The sequence below is a fragment of the Petaurus breviceps genome, unplaced genomic scaffold, assembly GCF_028583685.1.
Source record: "Petaurus breviceps papuanus isolate PSGF00001 unplaced genomic scaffold, PetGlider_PUasm1.0 90535, whole genome shotgun sequence".
Taxonomy (NCBI): Eukaryota; Metazoa; Chordata; class Mammalia; order Diprotodontia; family Petauridae; genus Petaurus; species Petaurus breviceps.
In genome coordinates this window covers 1,047,841-1,066,186 of record NW_027187270.1, presented here as the reverse complement: position 1 = coordinate 1,066,186, position 18,346 = coordinate 1,047,841, and the positions used below count along the sequence as shown (strand labels likewise).

The window sequence follows — 18,346 nt, the reverse complement described above, 5'->3', positions numbered from 1 at the left end:
ATCAGTCACTTATCAGTAGTATCAAAGTACACAGTTGAAGTCTTCCACTCTTGGATGAAAATCTTGATTAACTCAATTAGTCACTAATCAATAATAATAGTCACAATACTCAAAGTACAATCAGTCACTTGTTCAGTAAAGTCTTACTAAGTATCACACACAACATCCTCCACCCCTTAGGTCACTAGGAAACTATGATTCCATAATTACTAGTACCCAAGGAGAGGTCTTTTCTTCATCTTACCTTGAGGCCTGTTCTCAGATTCCCTGGATCCCCTTCCATGGTCCCCGATTCTGCCTGGGTTCAATGGCAGACAGCTCCCAGTTCCTTGACCAGCTCTCTGGGGAGGTCCTGCTCCACACTGGCATTCACAGGGTCTGGTCCATGTCAGCTCCTTCACCATTTCTGCTCCAGGGAACTCAAGGCTCAACCAAGCCACAAACAAAGTCTCAGCATCCTGGTCATGCTTCAGTCACCTGGGCTCCTGGCTCCTGGCTCCGGGTTCCTAGCTTCTGGTTCCTGGGCTCCTGGGTTCCTGGCTCCTGGGATCCTGTTCAGAAGGAGCTCCACCACCACAAGTTCTCAGGACTTAGTTATCTGTTCTTCTGTACTTGTTCTGCCAGCATATCTCAGTCTCAAGGAAATTCTGACTGTGCCTCTCTTGGCCTTTTCTTATATACACAATATTACGTACTTCCTTCAGACAATTTCCTGTTATGTCAGTAACAAGGGGACAGGAGTTTATACCTTCTGTTCCCCCAATCTGAGGTGTGGTCAGTTACGAAGTGTTAAGGACCTGCTGCTTTTGCCAACACAAAGGGGTCTTCAAATTCAAGGCAGTGTGAAGAGCAGAGGTGTCAAACTTAAGACCTGCAAAAACTCCTAAGTGGTTCCTGTGATTGGGAAATGTCATGAATACAACACAGCCTACAGGAAACTGACAGCACTAGCTGTGACCCTGAGCAAGTCTTAAGATCACATGTTGCTGTGTTGGTTGAAGGAGTGTGCTCTTCTGGGAGTTCCTTATACCAGGGAAATCATAGGTCTTCCCTCCCCCCCCTTAAGGTTTAAAGCTGCAGGGCCTCTGAGGCCTTCTAGTCCAACCCCTCATCTGACAGAGGAGAAAACCCAAAACTGGGAGGCCAAGGGACTTGTCTACAGTCACACAGGGAGCAAATGGCACAGATGGCTCCACATCCAGTACACTTTCCAGTGCCACATGCTGCCTCCATTCTCACAGTAGGATAAGGATGATAGTAACAGCAGTGTGCACCAGAAGTTTTTCCTGAAGGAGATCACACCTGAGCTGAGGTGAAGCAAGACATGGATTCTCTTTCTTTCTCTTCGTGTTTATGGGTTGAGAAGTCCACAAATGCTACAGCTGCCAGTGATTCAGTCCCCTGAGGTCTGCTTGGGCAAATTGGCTGTCTGGGCACAGGCAGGACTGTGCTTCAATTCTAGCCTGGTTCGATAGACACTGCCTTTCTGCTACCAGGCTCCCCTGAGCTGGAGATCTATTTCACTCTGTCACGTTGTGGATTCTGTAGCTGAAATTTATCTACAGTCATTTTTACAGGTATTGGAGGTGGTTGGGGAGTGAGCCCTGGCAAGTTGATGCTCCAGGAAAGTACATCTTAACTCAATCTAAGGAAGGACTTCCTAAAAATTTCAGAATTTGAGTTGTCCAACAATTGCTTTGTGAAGTAGTCTGCTACCTGTCCTTGGGGATACTCAGCAGACGCTGGATGATAGTAGCAGTACTTGCAGCTCACAAACCACTTTCTTTTTTTTTTAAATGCTTTATTAACTTCTGATTTACATCATTCATTTCCGCCAGATTTTGAGTTACAAATTTTCTCCCCGTTTTCTCCCCACCTATCCCCCCAAAACAGCAGTCCCACAGGATATCCCCACCTCCAATCTGCTCTCTCCCATATTTTCTCCCATACCCATTTCGACTTTTCCAGTGGATCTCTATGCCTCAGTGCCTGTATATCTTATTTCTTAATTACATGTAAGATGGTATTAATAATAGTATATATATATATGTACATATACATACACACACACATATATATATGTATTTGAATATTTGATTTTAAAACTTTCAATTCCAGATTCATTCCCTTCCCCCCCTGCCACCCACCCCCACTGGGAAGACAAGCAGTTCAGTATAGCTTGTACATGTACGGCTAATGCAAGACAATAACGTAGTAGATATATTGTAAAAGACTGATTATATTTCCCTCCCTCCTATCCCACCTCCCACTTGTTCTATTCTCTACTTTGATCCTGTCCCTTTTCAAAAGTGGGTGCTTCCAACTTCCCTCCCCCCCAGCCTGCCCTCCCTTCCATCATCCCCCCGTCTCATCCCCTTCCCCCCCTACTCTCCTAGAGGGTGAGATCCCCTATTTGTGTATTTCACTCCCTCCTCAAGCCAGATTCAATGGGAATAAGGTTAACCCATTCCCTTTTGCCTTCCTATTCTTCCCCTCCATTGTAACCATTTTCCCTTGCCTCTTCTGTATGAGATAGTTTGCCCCACTCTGTGTCTCCCCATCTCCTCTCATTATATTCCTCTCACATCTTAATTTCACCTTTTAAGCATCGTTCCTTCCTGTTAAATTGGTCCTGTGCCCTCTATCTATGTATACCTGTAAACATATATATACACATTCATATATGTATTCATATGCCCATATACCCTCATATATAGACATATATATATATATATATTTCTAATCCCTTCAACTACTGAGAAAAGTATCATAAATTACAATTATTGTTTTTCCATGTAGGAATGTTAATAGTTCAACTTTGATAAGTTCCTTATGATTTCTTTTCCCTGTTTACCTTCTCATGCTTCTCTTGCTTCTTGTATCTGAATGTCAAATTTTCTATTCAACTCTAGTTTCTTCAGCAAGAATGCTTGAAAGTCCTCTATTCCACTGAATGACCATATTTTCCCCTGAAACATGATACTCACTTTTGCTGGGTAGGTGATCCTTGGTTTTAATTCCAGCTCCTCTGCCCTCCGGAATATCCTATTCCAGGCCCTTTGATCCCTCAGTGTAGAAGCTGCCAGATCCTGGGTTATTCTGATTGTATTTCTACAATATTCAAATTGTTTCTTCCTGGCTGCCTGTAACATTCTCTCCTTAATCTGGGAATTCTGGAATCTGGCTATAATATTCCTAGGAGTTTTCTTTTTGAGATCTTTTTCAGGAGGTGATCGGTGGATTCTTTCAACCTCTATTTTGCCCTCTGGTACTAAAACATCAGGGCTGTTTTCTTTGAGAACTTCCTGGAGGAGATGGTTTCTAGGTTCTTACTTTGGTCATGGCTTTCAGGTAGTCCAATAGTTTTTAACTTATCTCTCCTGGATCTATTTTCCAGGTCAGTGGTTTTTCCCATGAGATATTTCACATTGCCTTCTATTCTTTCATTTATTTGGATCTGTTTAACAGCATCTTGATTTCTCATAAAGTCATTAGATTCCATTTGTTCCAGTCTAATTTTGAAGCAATGATTCTCCTCATTGAGCTTTTGAGATTCTTTTTCCATCTGGCAAATTCAACTTTTTAAAGCATTCTTCTCCTCATTGCCTTTTTGAGCCTTCTTTGCCATTTGAGTCAGTCTGTTTTTTAAGGTATTATTTTCTTCAGTCAGGCTGTTGACTCTCATTTCATAATTTTCTTGCATTGTTCTCATTTCTCTTTCCAGTTTTTCCTCTATTTCTTTTATCTGCTTCTTAAGGTCCTCTATGGCCTGTAACCAGCTTGTATTTTCCTTTGAAGCTTTTGGTGCAGGAGTTCTGACTTTACTGTTTTCCTCCTGTTCCATGCCTTGCTCCTTCTTGTCCCCAAAATAGGAGTGTAATGTTGGAATCTTCTGTCTGCTTTGCTTCCTTTGCCTGCTCATTTTGCCACTCAATTATTTGACTTTTGGGCTTTTTGCCACAGTAGGACTCTGCCACTAGACAGGGGAGTTTTCGTCCCAAACGCTGGGGTTTTCTCAGCTGCTGGAGGTATTAGATGGGTGCCCTCTCTGAGGTCTCCACACGCTCTGGCAAGGTGGACACACACCCCAGGACCTCCACCCTAGACTGCAATCCAGATCCAAGCAGGTTAAAGCAAGAGCGATTACCCCTCAGACTGGTGCTTGGTCCCCCTACACTCTGCAGGCCAGGAGCTGAAGCCACCATGTGGTGCTGGCTGGCTGTGTAGGTGTCTCAGCTGCTTCTTGCCCCGGGGGTAAAAGCCAAGCACTCCCACTTACTGGGTCCCAAAGTCCAGACTGCACTGGCCTCTTACCTTGTCCTTCGCATCTATGTATTGATAAATCTGGAAACAGCTGCTGCTGATCTGGACTCCCTCTGGCCGAGGCTGGTGGCTCGGCTCTGAGTGCTGTGTTGGCCGATTCCTGCCGGCCTGCTGGGCTGTCCTCAGCTGGAGGTTAGCTTCTCTGTGTCATTTTGTGGGTTCTGAAGCTCCAAAGTTTGTTTAGAGTCCCCTTTTTACATGGATTGGGGAAGGTGGAAGCCGGAGCCACGGGAAGGACGTGCTTCTACTCTGCCATCTTGGCTCTTAAAGCAAGATTGTTATCACAAACCACTTTCAACACAGTAACTCATGCTAGGTAGCTAGTATTAAGTACCATCCCCATTTTACAGATGACGAAACCAAGCCTCAGCAGTCACAAAATCTAATACAATACAGAGTTTTGAGACTTAAACCCAGGTCTTAGGGCTTAAAATTCTAGATGCTTTTCACTCTACTCTTCAGCCACCTGCCAGGGATGTCGTAGAGGGGGTTCTTGTGTTCTGGTGCACTGAACTAGAATGGCTATTGTGACTTGAAATTGTTAGGGTTCTAGACACCTCTTCTTGATCCTTTTCATACTTAGGATAATAGTGTGAAGTAACTTCCCTAAGAGGTCATAGGGAGAGCTCTAAATAGTAGAAACTGGATTTGTGTCAGATCCTCTTATTACAGATTCAGAGCTTGTTCTTATTGGATGGTCATTCTTTTTCCTTTATTTAAAGAGTGGTCTATTGGGGTGTAAACTCTGTTACTCCAGGATCATAGGATTTAGAAATGGTAGAAGCTCCCCTGGAAGACCAGAGACTTTTGCTCTCTAGTTCCTAGTTTTAATTTAATAACTAGTTTTAATTATTATTATTAATAATAATTTAATTTATATTTAATATAATTTAAATTTGTATATAATTATATTTATTATATTTCTAATTTATATATAATAATAATTTAATTAATAATAATAATAATTTAACTAGTTCTAGTTCTAATTTAATTTTCCCCCCAATGAATAAACATCTATTTTCTCTCTCTCTCCTACCTTCCTTTCCCCATCCCCCACAGCTTCTCCCCACCCTCCAAAAAGAAACACTGAGACCCTTGGCAACATATAAAAATATATCTATATCATCTGTATCTATATCTGTATCTATATCTATGTCTGTTTCTGTCTGCACCCTGAGTCCAGCTCACTTCACTCTGCATCATTTCACATATGTTTTGCCAGGTTCCTCTGAAGCCATCTCCATCATTTCTTATAGCCAATAATATTCTATTACATTCATGTACCATGCTTCTATAAGCCAATAATACCATTTATCTCAAAGGGCCTAGGGAAATTCTCAGGCTTGCAAAACGAAATTCATTTTTATTCACTTGTGTTAAAATATATGTGTATTTGTACACATATGTATAGGGATAGCTAGGTGGCTCTGTAGTGGATAGAGCACATTGGACCTGGAGTCAGGAAGACTCAACTCCTTGAGTTCAAATCTGTCTTCAGACACTTATTAGTTGTGTGACCCTGGTCAAGTCATTTCATCCTATTTGCTTCAGTTCCTTATCTGTAAGATGAACTGGAGAAGGAAATGATAAACCACTCCAGTATCTTTACCAGGAAAACCCCATTGGGGTCATGAAGAATTGGACATGACTGAACAACAACGAACAAAACAAAAAGACATGTACATAAATATGACCTCCACACTTGCTGATTGAAGTAAGTGGTGTAGTGTGAAATGAAATAATGATAGTTTATTGTAAGTTTTTCTTCCCCTTCCCTCCAGCTCTTAATCAGAGCTGCTTTTACCCATTTTTCTTTTTTTTTTAAATTTATTTACTTTTAGTTTTAAATTTATTTATTTACTTTTATTCACTCAATTCCACAATTCCTTTGAGTTTCAACCCCCCCCCCTCCCAATGGCTGAGTGCAGTCAAATATAGGATCTACAAATACCTTCACATTAAACATTAGTCAGCTTGTAAAGAAGGATTATAACCAATGGAAATCAACAATGGGAAAGAGGAAACAAAACAAAACAAGAAAAAGAGAGAGAGCAAATAGTTTGCTTCAATCTGCATTCAGATTCTGTAGTCTTTCTTGGGATGTGTTCTTTCTCTTTCCATCATGAATCTTTTGGAGTTGGCTTATAATTCCCTTTTTTTTTTTTGGAGGGGGAAGGTAGGGCAATTGGAGTTAAGTCACTTGCCCAAGGTCACATAGCTAGTAAGTGTTAAGTGGCTGAGGCCGGATTTGAACTCAGGTCCTGCTGACTCCAGGGCCCATACACTGTTCACTGTGCCACCTAGCCACCCCTACCCATTTTTCTTAATGGCACTTACCACTGTTTTTCCAGTCAGTTACATTTGAAACTTTGGAATTAGTCTGTGACTTTCCTTCTCTCTTCCTGCCCCCCAGCTCCCCCAATGTCTTACCAGTTCCTTTCTGTGTATTTTTGGGAAGTCTTTTATATCATCCCCTTTACTATTCTCATGGTCACCTAAGTCATGTAGGCTTTTATTTTTCCCTATCTACATGATTGCAGTGATATTCTAACTAGTCTCCATTCTTCAGTCTTATCTATTCACTGCTGTTTCAGTAATTTGCCTAAAAATATTTTCTGTGTCCTTTCCCAACAGTCCTAAGATTATCTTCCCTTTTTTCTTCTCTACTGTTTGGTACCAGCTTTCAGTAACCCAAGAGGCCTACATCTGGGCTTGTAAGATTGATAACATTTTCTTTCCTTTCATTGTAAATTACCATGGAACAAACTTGGGCAGCCTGTCTGGTGCCACATTATGTTGTTTGCATTAGAATGTTAATACTTTTTGGGTTTGTCAAAAATTAAGCCTAAGGATATATGAATACCATTCAAAAGAATGTTCCAGCCAATTTGATTTTGTTCCACTGTTTACTTCTTTTTTTTTTTTTTTTAAAGCAATCGGGGTTAAGTAACTTGCTCAAGGTTACACGGCCAGTTATTTTTGTTTGGGTGCTGAGTATCTGAGGCCAGAACTGATCCCAGGTCTCCAGATGCTGGGGCTGGCACTCTTACTCACTGCACCACCTGGCCACCCCTCACTGTTTGCTTATTGAGAGAGTGCTTTGTGGTCCCTGAAACTGGTTAGATTTTTTTTTTTTGCTTTTTGGAGGGGGGAGGGCAGGACAAAACACACAGCTATTAAGTGTTAAGTGTCTGAGGTCTAATTTGAACTCCTGACTTCAACGCTGGTGCTTTATTCACTACACCACCTAGCCACCCCTAGATGTTTTTATTTAAATACTTTTAAAGCATTGTAGTCCTTACTGTGTTGCTGACTCACAATATGACCTTGGATGGAAGACTTATAGTCCCTAGAATGTCTAATATAACTGTGACCCATGTTGGAATAAGATTTCCTTCTACAACATCTCTGATTTGGGTTAGTCAGTCTATACTTGAAAATTCTTTAGTCATAGGAAATTCACTACTTTTAAGATTGTCCATTCCACAGGGTGGCTAGGTGGCGCAGTGAGTAAAAGCTCCGGCCCCAGAGTCAGGAGGACTTGAGTTTGGTTGGCCTCAGACACTTAACACACACAAAAAACTAGCCGTGTAACCTTGGGCAAGTTACTTAATCCCAATTGTCCTTCAAAAAGCAAAAAAAAATAAAAGATTGTCCATTCCTCTTTTAGACAATTCTGATTGTTAGGAAGTTTTTCTAGTGTATTGAACTGAGATCTGCCTCAGTAGAAATTATATCTCCCACCTGCCCTTTGAGCCTAGCAAAACAAATCTCTATTCCTTCTTCCCTACATATTTTGCAATACTTGAAAGCATCTACTTTATCCTTCCCTCTTTGAGTCTTTATCTTCTCTAGGCTCAGTATACATAGTTTTTAAAAAGCCTATTCTTGTGTGGCCTGGTCTCTAGTTCTATCACCCTTTTTGCTGTCTTCTGGATCTGGACATACTCTAGTTTGTCAATATCTTTCTCAAGATGTGGTGGCTAGAACTGAATATAACACTTCATATATGATCTTGTTCCCTTTAGAATCTGGCTTCGATATGGCTGCCAAAATGATGTTTCTAAAACACAGGTTTGAGCATGAAGTCATTCAGTTGGTTGTCCTTGACCATGAACCATAGACCATGCCCTGTATGCTCCAGGCTAAAATCTCCTGACTCCTTCCAGCCTCTAGGATAAAATAGAATCTCCTTTAAAATTTAAAGTCCTTCACAGTCTGACTCCAGCTTAACCATTCCATGCTGAATACACATTACTGTCCCTTGTGAACTTTCTGTTTTGTTGCTCCTTGTTCCTAACATTCAGTCTCCCAACTCCATGCCTTTGCACATTCTAACATCAGAGATATACATAGTGTTCTCCCTTCCCATTTTTATGCCTTGGAAGCTCTTTGTTCCTTTTAAGAATCAACTTAAATGTCACCTCCTCCAAGGGGCTCCATCCTCCCAGCTGCTAGTGTCCCCAGAAGTTACCTTATTTCTTTGAATATATTATTTATTAATTTCTGTGTGTTCAGGTTGTTTTCCCTGGTAACATGTACATTTCTTGAAGCTAAAGACTATTTTCTTTAAAAATGTTTTTTTAATCTTTTTAATAGTTTATTTATTTTTAGTTTTTAACATTCACTTCCATAGGATTTTTTTTTTTTTAAAGCAATGGGGGTTAAGTAACTTGCCCAAGGTTACACGGCCATATTTTTTTTGTGTGTGGTGTTAAGTATCTGAGGCTGGAACCCATCCTGGGTCCTACCAACTCTGGGGCTGGCACTCTTACTCAGTGCGCCACCTAGCTGCCCCTACTTCCATAGGATTTTGAGTTTCAAATTTTCTCCCCCTTCCTCTCCTTCCCCCTCCCCAAGATGGTGAGCAATCTGATATAGGCTCTAATTATACATTCATATTAAACACATTTTCACATTTTATACATGATGTAAAGAAGAATTAGGACTAATGGGAGGAAACACCAGAAAGAAGAAACAAAACAGGAAAAGAAAAGGAGAGCGTATAATATGCTTTTATCCCCATTCAGATTCCATAGATTCTTTCTTTCTCTGGATGTGTACAGTATTTTCCATCATGAGTTTTTTGGAGTTGTCTGAGATCCTTGCATTGCTGAGAAGAGCCAAGTCTATCACAGTCAGCTAAGGACTATTTTCATGTTTTCTGTCACCAGTGCCTAGCACAGTGCCTGGCACTAAATGCTTATTGATTGATCAAAGTTGGTCCCTCAGTAGAACTGTTACTTGTCTCATTCTGGATAATACGTTTTCAGCCTATGTTGTGTGGCTTTAGCCAAACTTCTTTCCTTCTCTGGGTCTCAGTTTTATCCTCTGTCAAATTTGGCAGTTCGATTGAATGGTCTTTAAGGTCCCTTTCAGCTCTTTGTGGTTTTTTTGTGCTTTTTTTTTCCCCTCAAGAGAGCCTTAATGCAAGTTTATAGGAAGCAATATTCTGAGACCATGCTCTCTAATGGTTTCCAAACGTGTGGGTGGCTGTATTTTCTTCCCCAGCTTTCTTGTAACTACAGTGTTCATTTACTCAGGCTTGTGAGCAGAGGAAGGCTTTGTATGGATGGTAATTTTTTAAATGACAAAGAGGCTTATGATTCATAGCAGCTTGGGACTCTTCTACTTTTCTTGGTGTAATGGAAATGCAAATTTGGAAGATCTTCCCTGCCCCTAGGCTAAAGTGCACCTGAAGCCTTGGGTGGGAGGCTTGTTTTTCAGTAAATACTTCTTGATTGGCCAGTGAGTCAATAAGGTTGTTACATTTTCTGAGCCTGGAGAAGGCTATATAAGCCCTGATGTGTAGCTTTGTTTTGGGACTCACTTTGAGAAGTGTTCTGTGATTTGATCTGAATTCTGGGAAGCCGTTGTTGAGAGTCCCCCGGCTTTGAAAAACCCAGATGCTGATTTGGTATGGATGTAATGGTTGGACAGTTTGGAAATCTGTCTACTTGATCTGTTTCTGTCTTGATAATTCTGTCTGTATATTTTGAAGTTGGGGTGCTGACCTTTTTGCCCTGAACAAGGTAAACGATATATGGTCTGACTGATTAAAGTAAGCTTGTTAACCCATTTTGAGTTGCTTTCCTTTATTAAAGCAGATCCAAGAACCTGTATTGGCAGCAAACCCTGAGGACGCTTGGGGTGCTTGCTGCTACACTTGGTAGGCTGGGCCCAAGTGGGATGTTTGCAAATAGCTAGGACATGTAACCTAATAAATGGCTACATACCCTACTTTATTGCTTTCTTTTGCTTAGTAAATATTTTTTGAATTGAATTGAATTGTAACCTCTCCAGAGATGACAAGCATATCAAGGGTATTGAACAGAGTAGTGGTTATCCTTTTCTTTTCTTTCTTTTTTTTTCCCTTTTTGTAGGGGGAGGGTAGGGCAGTTGGGGTTAAGTGACTTGCCCAAGGTCACACAGCTAGTTTTTGTGTTAAGTGTCTGAGGCTGGATTTGAACTCAGGCCCTCCTGACTCCAGGGTCAGTGCTCTATTCACTGAGCCACCTAGCTGCCCTATAGTTATCCTTTTTTTTTTTTTTTTTAAAAGCAATTGGGGTTAAGTAACATGGCCAGGTGTTTCTGGGTGGGTGCTACGTGTCTGAGCCCGGATTCCATCCCCCAGGTCATCCTGACACTGGAGCCGGTGCTCTTACTCACTGTACTACCTGGCTGCCCCTATGGTTATCCTTTTCAAAGGACTTTCATATCGAATCTATCATTTGAACCTTACAGTAGCTGTCTGGGAGGTAGGCAGGACTGGAGTAGTCATTCTCATGTTAGAGAGGGGAAGAAACAAGTAGGATGAAGATGAATTGAAGATGTATTTAGCTTGGAGAGGAGAAATCTTAGGGGGACTTCATAGCTCTCTTCCCCCCCTTTTTTTTTCTTTTTTAAAGCAATTGGGGTTAAGTAACTTGCTCAAGGTTACACGGCCAGTTATTTCTGGGTATGGTGCTAAGTATCAGAGCCTGGATTTGATCCCAGGTCATCCCGACTCTGGGGCCAGTGCTCTAACTCACTGTGCCACCTGCCCACCCCATCTTCCCCTTTTTAAAGGGCTTCATTTGAAAAAAGTGGGTAAAAGTTACACATAGGCAGATTTAAGCTAGGTGTCAAGGGAAGCCTAGTAATTTGAGCAGTGCCCAAGTAGTATGGACTGCCTCAGTATATAGTAGGTTCTTCTTGGAAGATCTGTAAGCAAAGGCTGAATCATTGATCCTTTATCAGATATTTTGTGAGGGCATTTTTATTCAGCTACAGGTTAGATTAGGTGGCTTGGGATTCCAAGTTAGTGGAAGCATTTAGGACTAGAGCCTCTGTCTCCTGACTGCCAGGCCAAGATTCTTTCTACCAGTATTGCATCTTTAATCCCATCAGGTAGAAAGCAGTTTTCTGGAACTCACTATGAGCTTGTACATTAGCACACATTTCTCTTTTAAAAATAATTTTCTCATTGTTATATTTTGTTTTTACATCACCTGACTTTCTCCCTGTATCTGTCCTCTTACCCCTCCCAGAGAGCTATCCCAAATAACAAAACTTTTTGTATTATTTTTTTAAAGATAGTTTTTATTGATGACTTCTGTTTATTTAGATCATGATAGTTATCCCTAGTTTTCTTCCCCTCTCCCTCCCAGAGAACCTTCCCATATAACAGCATTTTATAAAGAGGAACAAACATTGGCACTACTGATTGATAAACTGGAAAAGTCTGAAAAGCATGTATAACATCTAACACCTATGAACCTTCCATTTCCACAGACAGGCTGGGGATTTGGTGTCCTTCCATATCTCTTCATTTGAGTTATGCCTGATCTTTATAATTTTGTTACATTCACTTTTGGCTTTTCTGTATATGGTTATTTTTAAATTTACATTGTTATTGTTTATATGGTTTATGTAGTTATTGTTTATATGGTTTTATTGGCTCTGTTTACTCTTAATCAATCCACAAAGATCTTTCCATACTTCTTTGTATTCATCAGAAACATAATTTCATATAGCATAATAATATTCCGTTATATTTATGTACCCAAATCCCCCAAACAGCAGTTTGGTTAAGCCATTCCTCAATTGATGGGTATTTGCTATATTTCCAGTTTTTTTCTGTTACAGAGTGTTGCTATGAATATTGTGCTGTGTATGAGGATTTTCCTTTTATTGATGACTTCCTTGAGATTAAAAGTCCAGGATTAATGTCTATAGTTCAAAGGGTATGGATATTTTTAGTCACTTTATTTGCGTAATTCCAAATTGCTTTCCAAAATTAGTGTATTGTGGAATATTATATAAGGTAGTGTTCTAAACCTAATTTCTGCCAAGCTGCTTTCTAGTTTCTTTAGCAGTTTGTTTTTACTCAGATAAGGTATTTTTTCCTAGGAAATATTTGTTTTCTACTTTATCTAACACTAGGTTCTTGTGTTACACATTTCTCTCTAGTCTAATCCATTCCGTTTATCTAGCTCTCTATTTTTTAACCTGTACCAGATGATGACTGCTGCATTATAATACAGTTTTGAGATCTAGAAGTACTATTCCCCCTTTGTCCCTACCTCTTTTCATCTTTGCCCTTCATAGTCTAACCTAGGACTTTTGTTTTTCCAAATGACTTGTTATTTTATCAAGTTCTGTAAAATGTCCCTTTGACCTTTTGATTGATATAGCATTAAAAATGTAAATTAATTGGTAATTTTTTCATTTTTATTATATTGTTATATCCTAGCCATGAGTGCTGAATATTTAAATCTCATCTGTTTTTAACATTTCAATTAAAAAAAAATTAGTTCCAAATTCTCTCTTCTCCTCTAGTCCCTATTCCACCCAATGAAAAGGCAAGCAATGATTCCAGTTTTACATGTGAAATAATATTAGCCATGTTGATAAAAAATGAGAAAAATAAAGCAAAAAAAGTTATACTTAAATTTGCTTTTATAGTTCATCTGTTCTCTCTGGAGGTGTCATGAGTCCTTTGGAATTGTCTTAGATCCCTGTATTGATCAGAGTAACTAAGTTCTTAACAGTTGATCATAAGTACAACATTGCTGTTGCTGTACACAGTGATATCCTGGTTCTGCTTACTTCACTTTACCTCAATTTATAAAGGTCTTCTGAGGGTGGGTTTTTTTTTTTGTTTGTTTTTTTTAAGACCATACCACTTGTCATTTCTTTTTTTTTTTATGTGCCAATGATTTTATTGATGTTTTTATTCATGTTAAATACTGCACAGTTTGTGGTATTAGTAAAGATTTGCCTAGAAATAGAATCATTTAAAAAGTAATATTTTCTAAAATTAACATATCAAAATAACATTCCCATTTAATTTGTTGAAACCTGTCTCTGTTGTAAGAAATAAAAGTTAATTTCCTAAAATGATCTTTAGTTGATACTCAACTTCCCAGATCTCATTTAATATTTCTATTTCAGTCTCATCATCCCAGTCAGCTAGTCAGTCTGTAGTGTGTTTCAGTTGTTTCCTTTTTGTTTTCCTATTAAACCTTTTGCAGTATAATAGAGTATGGTAAAGTATATGGTATGAGATCATATAGCATAACAGAGTATAGACCTCCTCACAGTAGGAGTTATGCTTTTGGGGCGGCCAGGTAGCACAGTGAGCAAGAGCACCGGCTCCAGTGTCGGGATGACCTGGGGATCGAATCCGGGCTCAGACATTCAGCACCCACCCAGAAACAACTGGCCATGCAACCTTGAGTAAGCCACTTAACCCCGATTGCCTTAAAAAAAAAAAAAGGAGTTATGCTTTTTCTCAATACCTAATGTGGGGACTTGCATATGACTAGCATTTGATAAACAGTGTGTAATTGAAAAGGCATGAATAGTGGTTATGCTCCCTTTGACAAATGTTGCAAAATGAGGTTCCAATGGAAACATAACTTTCACTGCTCTTACAAAACCAGTAGAAACTAAAGAAGAATGCTGATGATAACAGACAGCATTATAAGCCAGAAGAAGATTGTTTAGAAAGAACAAATGCATCCGTTCCTTCAAAATTAGAAAACTAGAAAAGGTATAAGGAGGAAAAATAACAAATTAAATGTAGCATAAATGGAGATCACTTAAAATCAACTATGAACAGTGAATGAATTATCAGCACTGTGGCTTCTTCTGATAAATGAGCATTCCCCCAAACTCCAGTGTTTGATATTTTTCAAATTCAAAAATTATTTTCACTTGACATATAATCACTGACCCTAACCTTCCAATCAGACATGTTTTTCAGTTCTGTGTATTTTGTCAGGTTCAACAAATAGGTTCAGGTCATGTAAGTTATCCCATATTTTAAATAGAAAAAATTTTGCAATTATGTGGAACCATCCAGTAAACTTAGGTTTGTCCTTGGTTTCTTGTTCCAGAAGATTTTCTAGTTCTTCCTTTGTCACATAAATATAGTCCTTTACTTCTTTGGGATCTGGATTCAAAGTGACATCTTTCCTTACAAAGAGAAGGTAACCAATTTCATGCTCTCCCAAGAGCTCAGTTAGAGGCAACTTGTAGTGAAGTCCTGTCACGAAGATAATATCATCAAGGGAAATATGCTCCTGGGGAATTCCTAATTCAGCATGTAAATGTCGATTAGCAGCCCTCTTCATTCCAATTGCATGACTTTCTTCCATGTCTAGTGGTTCATACAGTGGATGACTAGAACAACTGTCAGAAAAACACCCAGGATAAGTATATTTGGTCTCTGCTCTCTGCTGTAGCAAAAGTTTGTTTTCTGTAGAAAATAAGACTACAGAGAAACCACGATGCAGAAGCCCTTTTTCAATGTTTTTATTCAGATGGCAGTTCATCTTGCTCTCAGTACCAAGCACCTGATCATTTTCATCAACAACAATTAACATCTCTTCCAGTCGCTTGGTTTGGTACTTGTCTAGGTGAGGCCAGGTACCTTGAGACATTGTTGTCAGTTCTAATACTACCTTTCCTGGAGAACAGCTCTTAGCCATGCAAGCATAAGCACACATAAAGCCAATGGACATTGTATGTGAATTTATATAATTTGTTGCCCACATGTCATTTCTTATAGCACAATTGTATTCTTTCACAATCATATACTGCAACTTGTTTAACCATTCCTCAGTTCATGGACATCTTTAATTCTTTGCCACCACCAAAAGAACTGCTATAAACATTTTTGCACATACAGGTCTTTCTCCTTTTTCTTTGATCTCTTTGGGATCCAGACCTAGTTAGTAGTGTTGCTGGGTCAAAGGATATGCACAGTGTTATAGCCCTTTGGCCATAGTTCCAAATTGTTCTTCAGGATGGTCAGACATGTTCACAACTCTACCAATAGTACATTAGTGTTCCTATTTTCCCATATCCCCTCCAGTATTTGTCATTTTTCTTTTTTTTTATGATAGCCAATCTGATAGGAGTGAAATGATACCTTAGAGATGTTTTAATTTGCATTTCTCTAATCAGTAGTGTCAGAGCATTTTTTCACATCACTATATATAGCTTTGATTTCTTCTCTTGAAAACTGCCTGTTACATCTTTTGAACATTTATCACTTGGGCAACAGCTCTTATTTTTATAAGTTTGACTTAATTCTCTATTTATTTGAGAAATGATACTTTTGCCAGAGAAACTTGTAAGATCCCCCCTCCCTTCTTTCCCTCTAATTTTGGCTACATTGGGTTTGTTTGTGCAGAAACTTTAATTTCATGTAATCAAAGTTATTCATTATGCTTCCTATGATCCTCGGTACCTTTTGTGTGGTCATAAACTCATCCCTTGTCCATAGATGTGACGTGTAAATTTTTCTGTGCTCCCCTAATTTGCTTATGATGTCACCCTTTCTGTCTAAATCATGCACTTACTTTGACCTTATCTTGGTATATACCCTGAGTTGTTGGTTCATGCTTAGTTCTGCCAAACTTTTCCTCTTTTTCCAACAATTTTTGTCAAATAGTATTTGTCCCTAAAGCTTGAGTTTTTCAAACACTAGATTACTATGGTCATTTACTACTGTGTATTATGACTTAGGTATACAATCTAGTCCACTGATCCACCATTATATTTTTTAACCAGCATCAGATTATTTTTATGATTAGTGCTTTGTAATATGGTTTGAAATCTGGTACTGTTGAGATGCCTTCCTTCTTTTGTTTTATTCTCTTGATATTCTTGACCTTTTGCTCTTTCAGATGAATTTTGTTATTATTTTCTCAAGCTCTGTAAAATAATTCTTTGGTAGTTTGGTTGGTTTGGTGCTCAATAAGTATTAATTTTGGTAGAATTGTCATTTTTATTATATTGACTTGGCCTACCCATGCACAATTGTTATTTCTCCAGTTGTTTAGGTCTGTCTTTATTTTTGTGAAAAGTGTTTTATAATTGTGTTCATATAGTTCCGGGGTTTGTCTTGGCTATATATTGTCTGCAGTTATTTTAAATAGAATTTCTCTTTTTGTCCCTGCTGTATTTTGTTAATAAGGAAGTGCTGATGATTTGTGTGGGTTTATTTTATATAGAATTTTGCTAAAGTTGTTAATTGTTTCAACTAGTTTTTTAATTGATTTTCTGTTCTCTTAAGTATACCATCCTATCTTCTGTGAAATGTGATGGTTTTGTTTCCTCATTGCCTATTCTCTTTCCTTCAGTGTCTTTTTCTTGTCTTGTTACTATAGTTAGTATTTCGAATATATTATTGAATAATAGGAATGATTGGACACCCTAGCTTCACCTGTATCTTATTGGGAAGGCTTCTAGTTTATTCTTCTTACAGATATGACTTGTACTTCGGGTTTTACATAGATTACTTGTTTTTTGTCCTTCATTCTCAAAGAATACCATGGCATCAGGAAGGTGATGCCATTGCATGCAAGTGATTTGGATTTAAGTGAGGAAGGTCTGTACAAAGTCCCTAGACTCCTTTTTTCCTCCAGAGCCATCTTTATCCAGTTACAGGACAACTAGAGATGACCCCATAGAGAGACTACTTATCATTTAAAATGATAAGTTCCATTCATTTCTGTGCTTCCTAGTTTTAAAAAAATTTTTAGTTTTCAACATTCAGTTCCATATGATTTTGAGTTCCAAATTTCCTCCTCATCTCTCCCCTGCCCCCACCCCAAGATGGCATGTAAATTGCTGTAGGCTCAACATGTACATTCATATTAAATCTATTTTCACATTAGTCATGTTGTATAAAAGAATTAGAAACAAAGGGAAAAACCACAAGAAAGAAGAAGCAAACAGACAAAAAGAGTTGTACAGGTAATGTGCTTGGATCTGCATTGAGATTCCGTGTTCTCTTTCTGGATGTGGACTGCATTTTCAACCATGAGTCTTTCGGAGTTGTCTTAGATCCTTACATTGCTAAGAAGAGATAAGTCTATCACAGTCGTCACATAATGTGGCTGTTACTATATACAGTGTTCTCCTGGTTCTGCTCATTTCACTCAGCATCAATTCATGTAAGTCCAGGTTTTTTTGAAATTCATCTGCTCAATCATTTTTTATAGCACAATAGTATTCCATTACATTCATATACCACAACTTGTTCAGTGATTCCCCAACTGATGGGCATCCCCTCAATTTCCAATTCTTTGCCACCACAAAAAGAACTGCTATAAATATTTTTGTACATGTTGGTCCTTTTTCAATTTGTATGATCTCTTTTGGATAATGCCCTAGAAGTGGTACTGCTAGGTCAAAGGGTATGCACAGTTTTATAGCCCTGTGTACATAGTTCCAAATTGTTTTCCAGAATGGTTGGATCAGTTCACAACTCCACCAACAATGAATCAGCCAATTTTTACACATCTTCTCCAGCATTTATCATGTTAGCCAATGTGATAGGTGTGATGTAGTACCTGAGTTGTTTTGATTTGCATTTCTCTAATCACCAGTGATTTAGAGCATTTTTTTCATAGGAGCTTCCTAGTGTTTTTAATAGGAATGGGAGTTGTATTTTGTTGAAAGCTTTTTCTGTACCTTTTGAAATAATCATACAGTTTTACTATTTTTATTTTTGATGTGGTCAGTT

General features: G+C 38.8%; 2 protein-coding genes across 2 annotated transcripts in view; one reads left to right on the top strand and one right to left on the bottom strand.

Annotated features, from left to right (window-relative positions):
• The window catches only part of LOC138142140 (uncharacterized), a 56,275-nt gene that overhangs the window by 17,994 nt on the left and 19,935 nt on the right, over positions 1-18,346 (top strand). The window lies entirely within an intron of this gene.
• On the bottom strand, positions 14,182-16,851 carry LOC138142103 (isopentenyl-diphosphate Delta-isomerase 1-like). The gene has a single exon (XM_069063035.1). It carries the CDS (start codon positions 15,402-15,404, stop codon positions 14,556-14,558), a length of 849 nt encoding a protein of 282 aa, XP_068919136.1. The 5' UTR covers positions 15,405-16,851; the 3' UTR covers positions 14,182-14,555.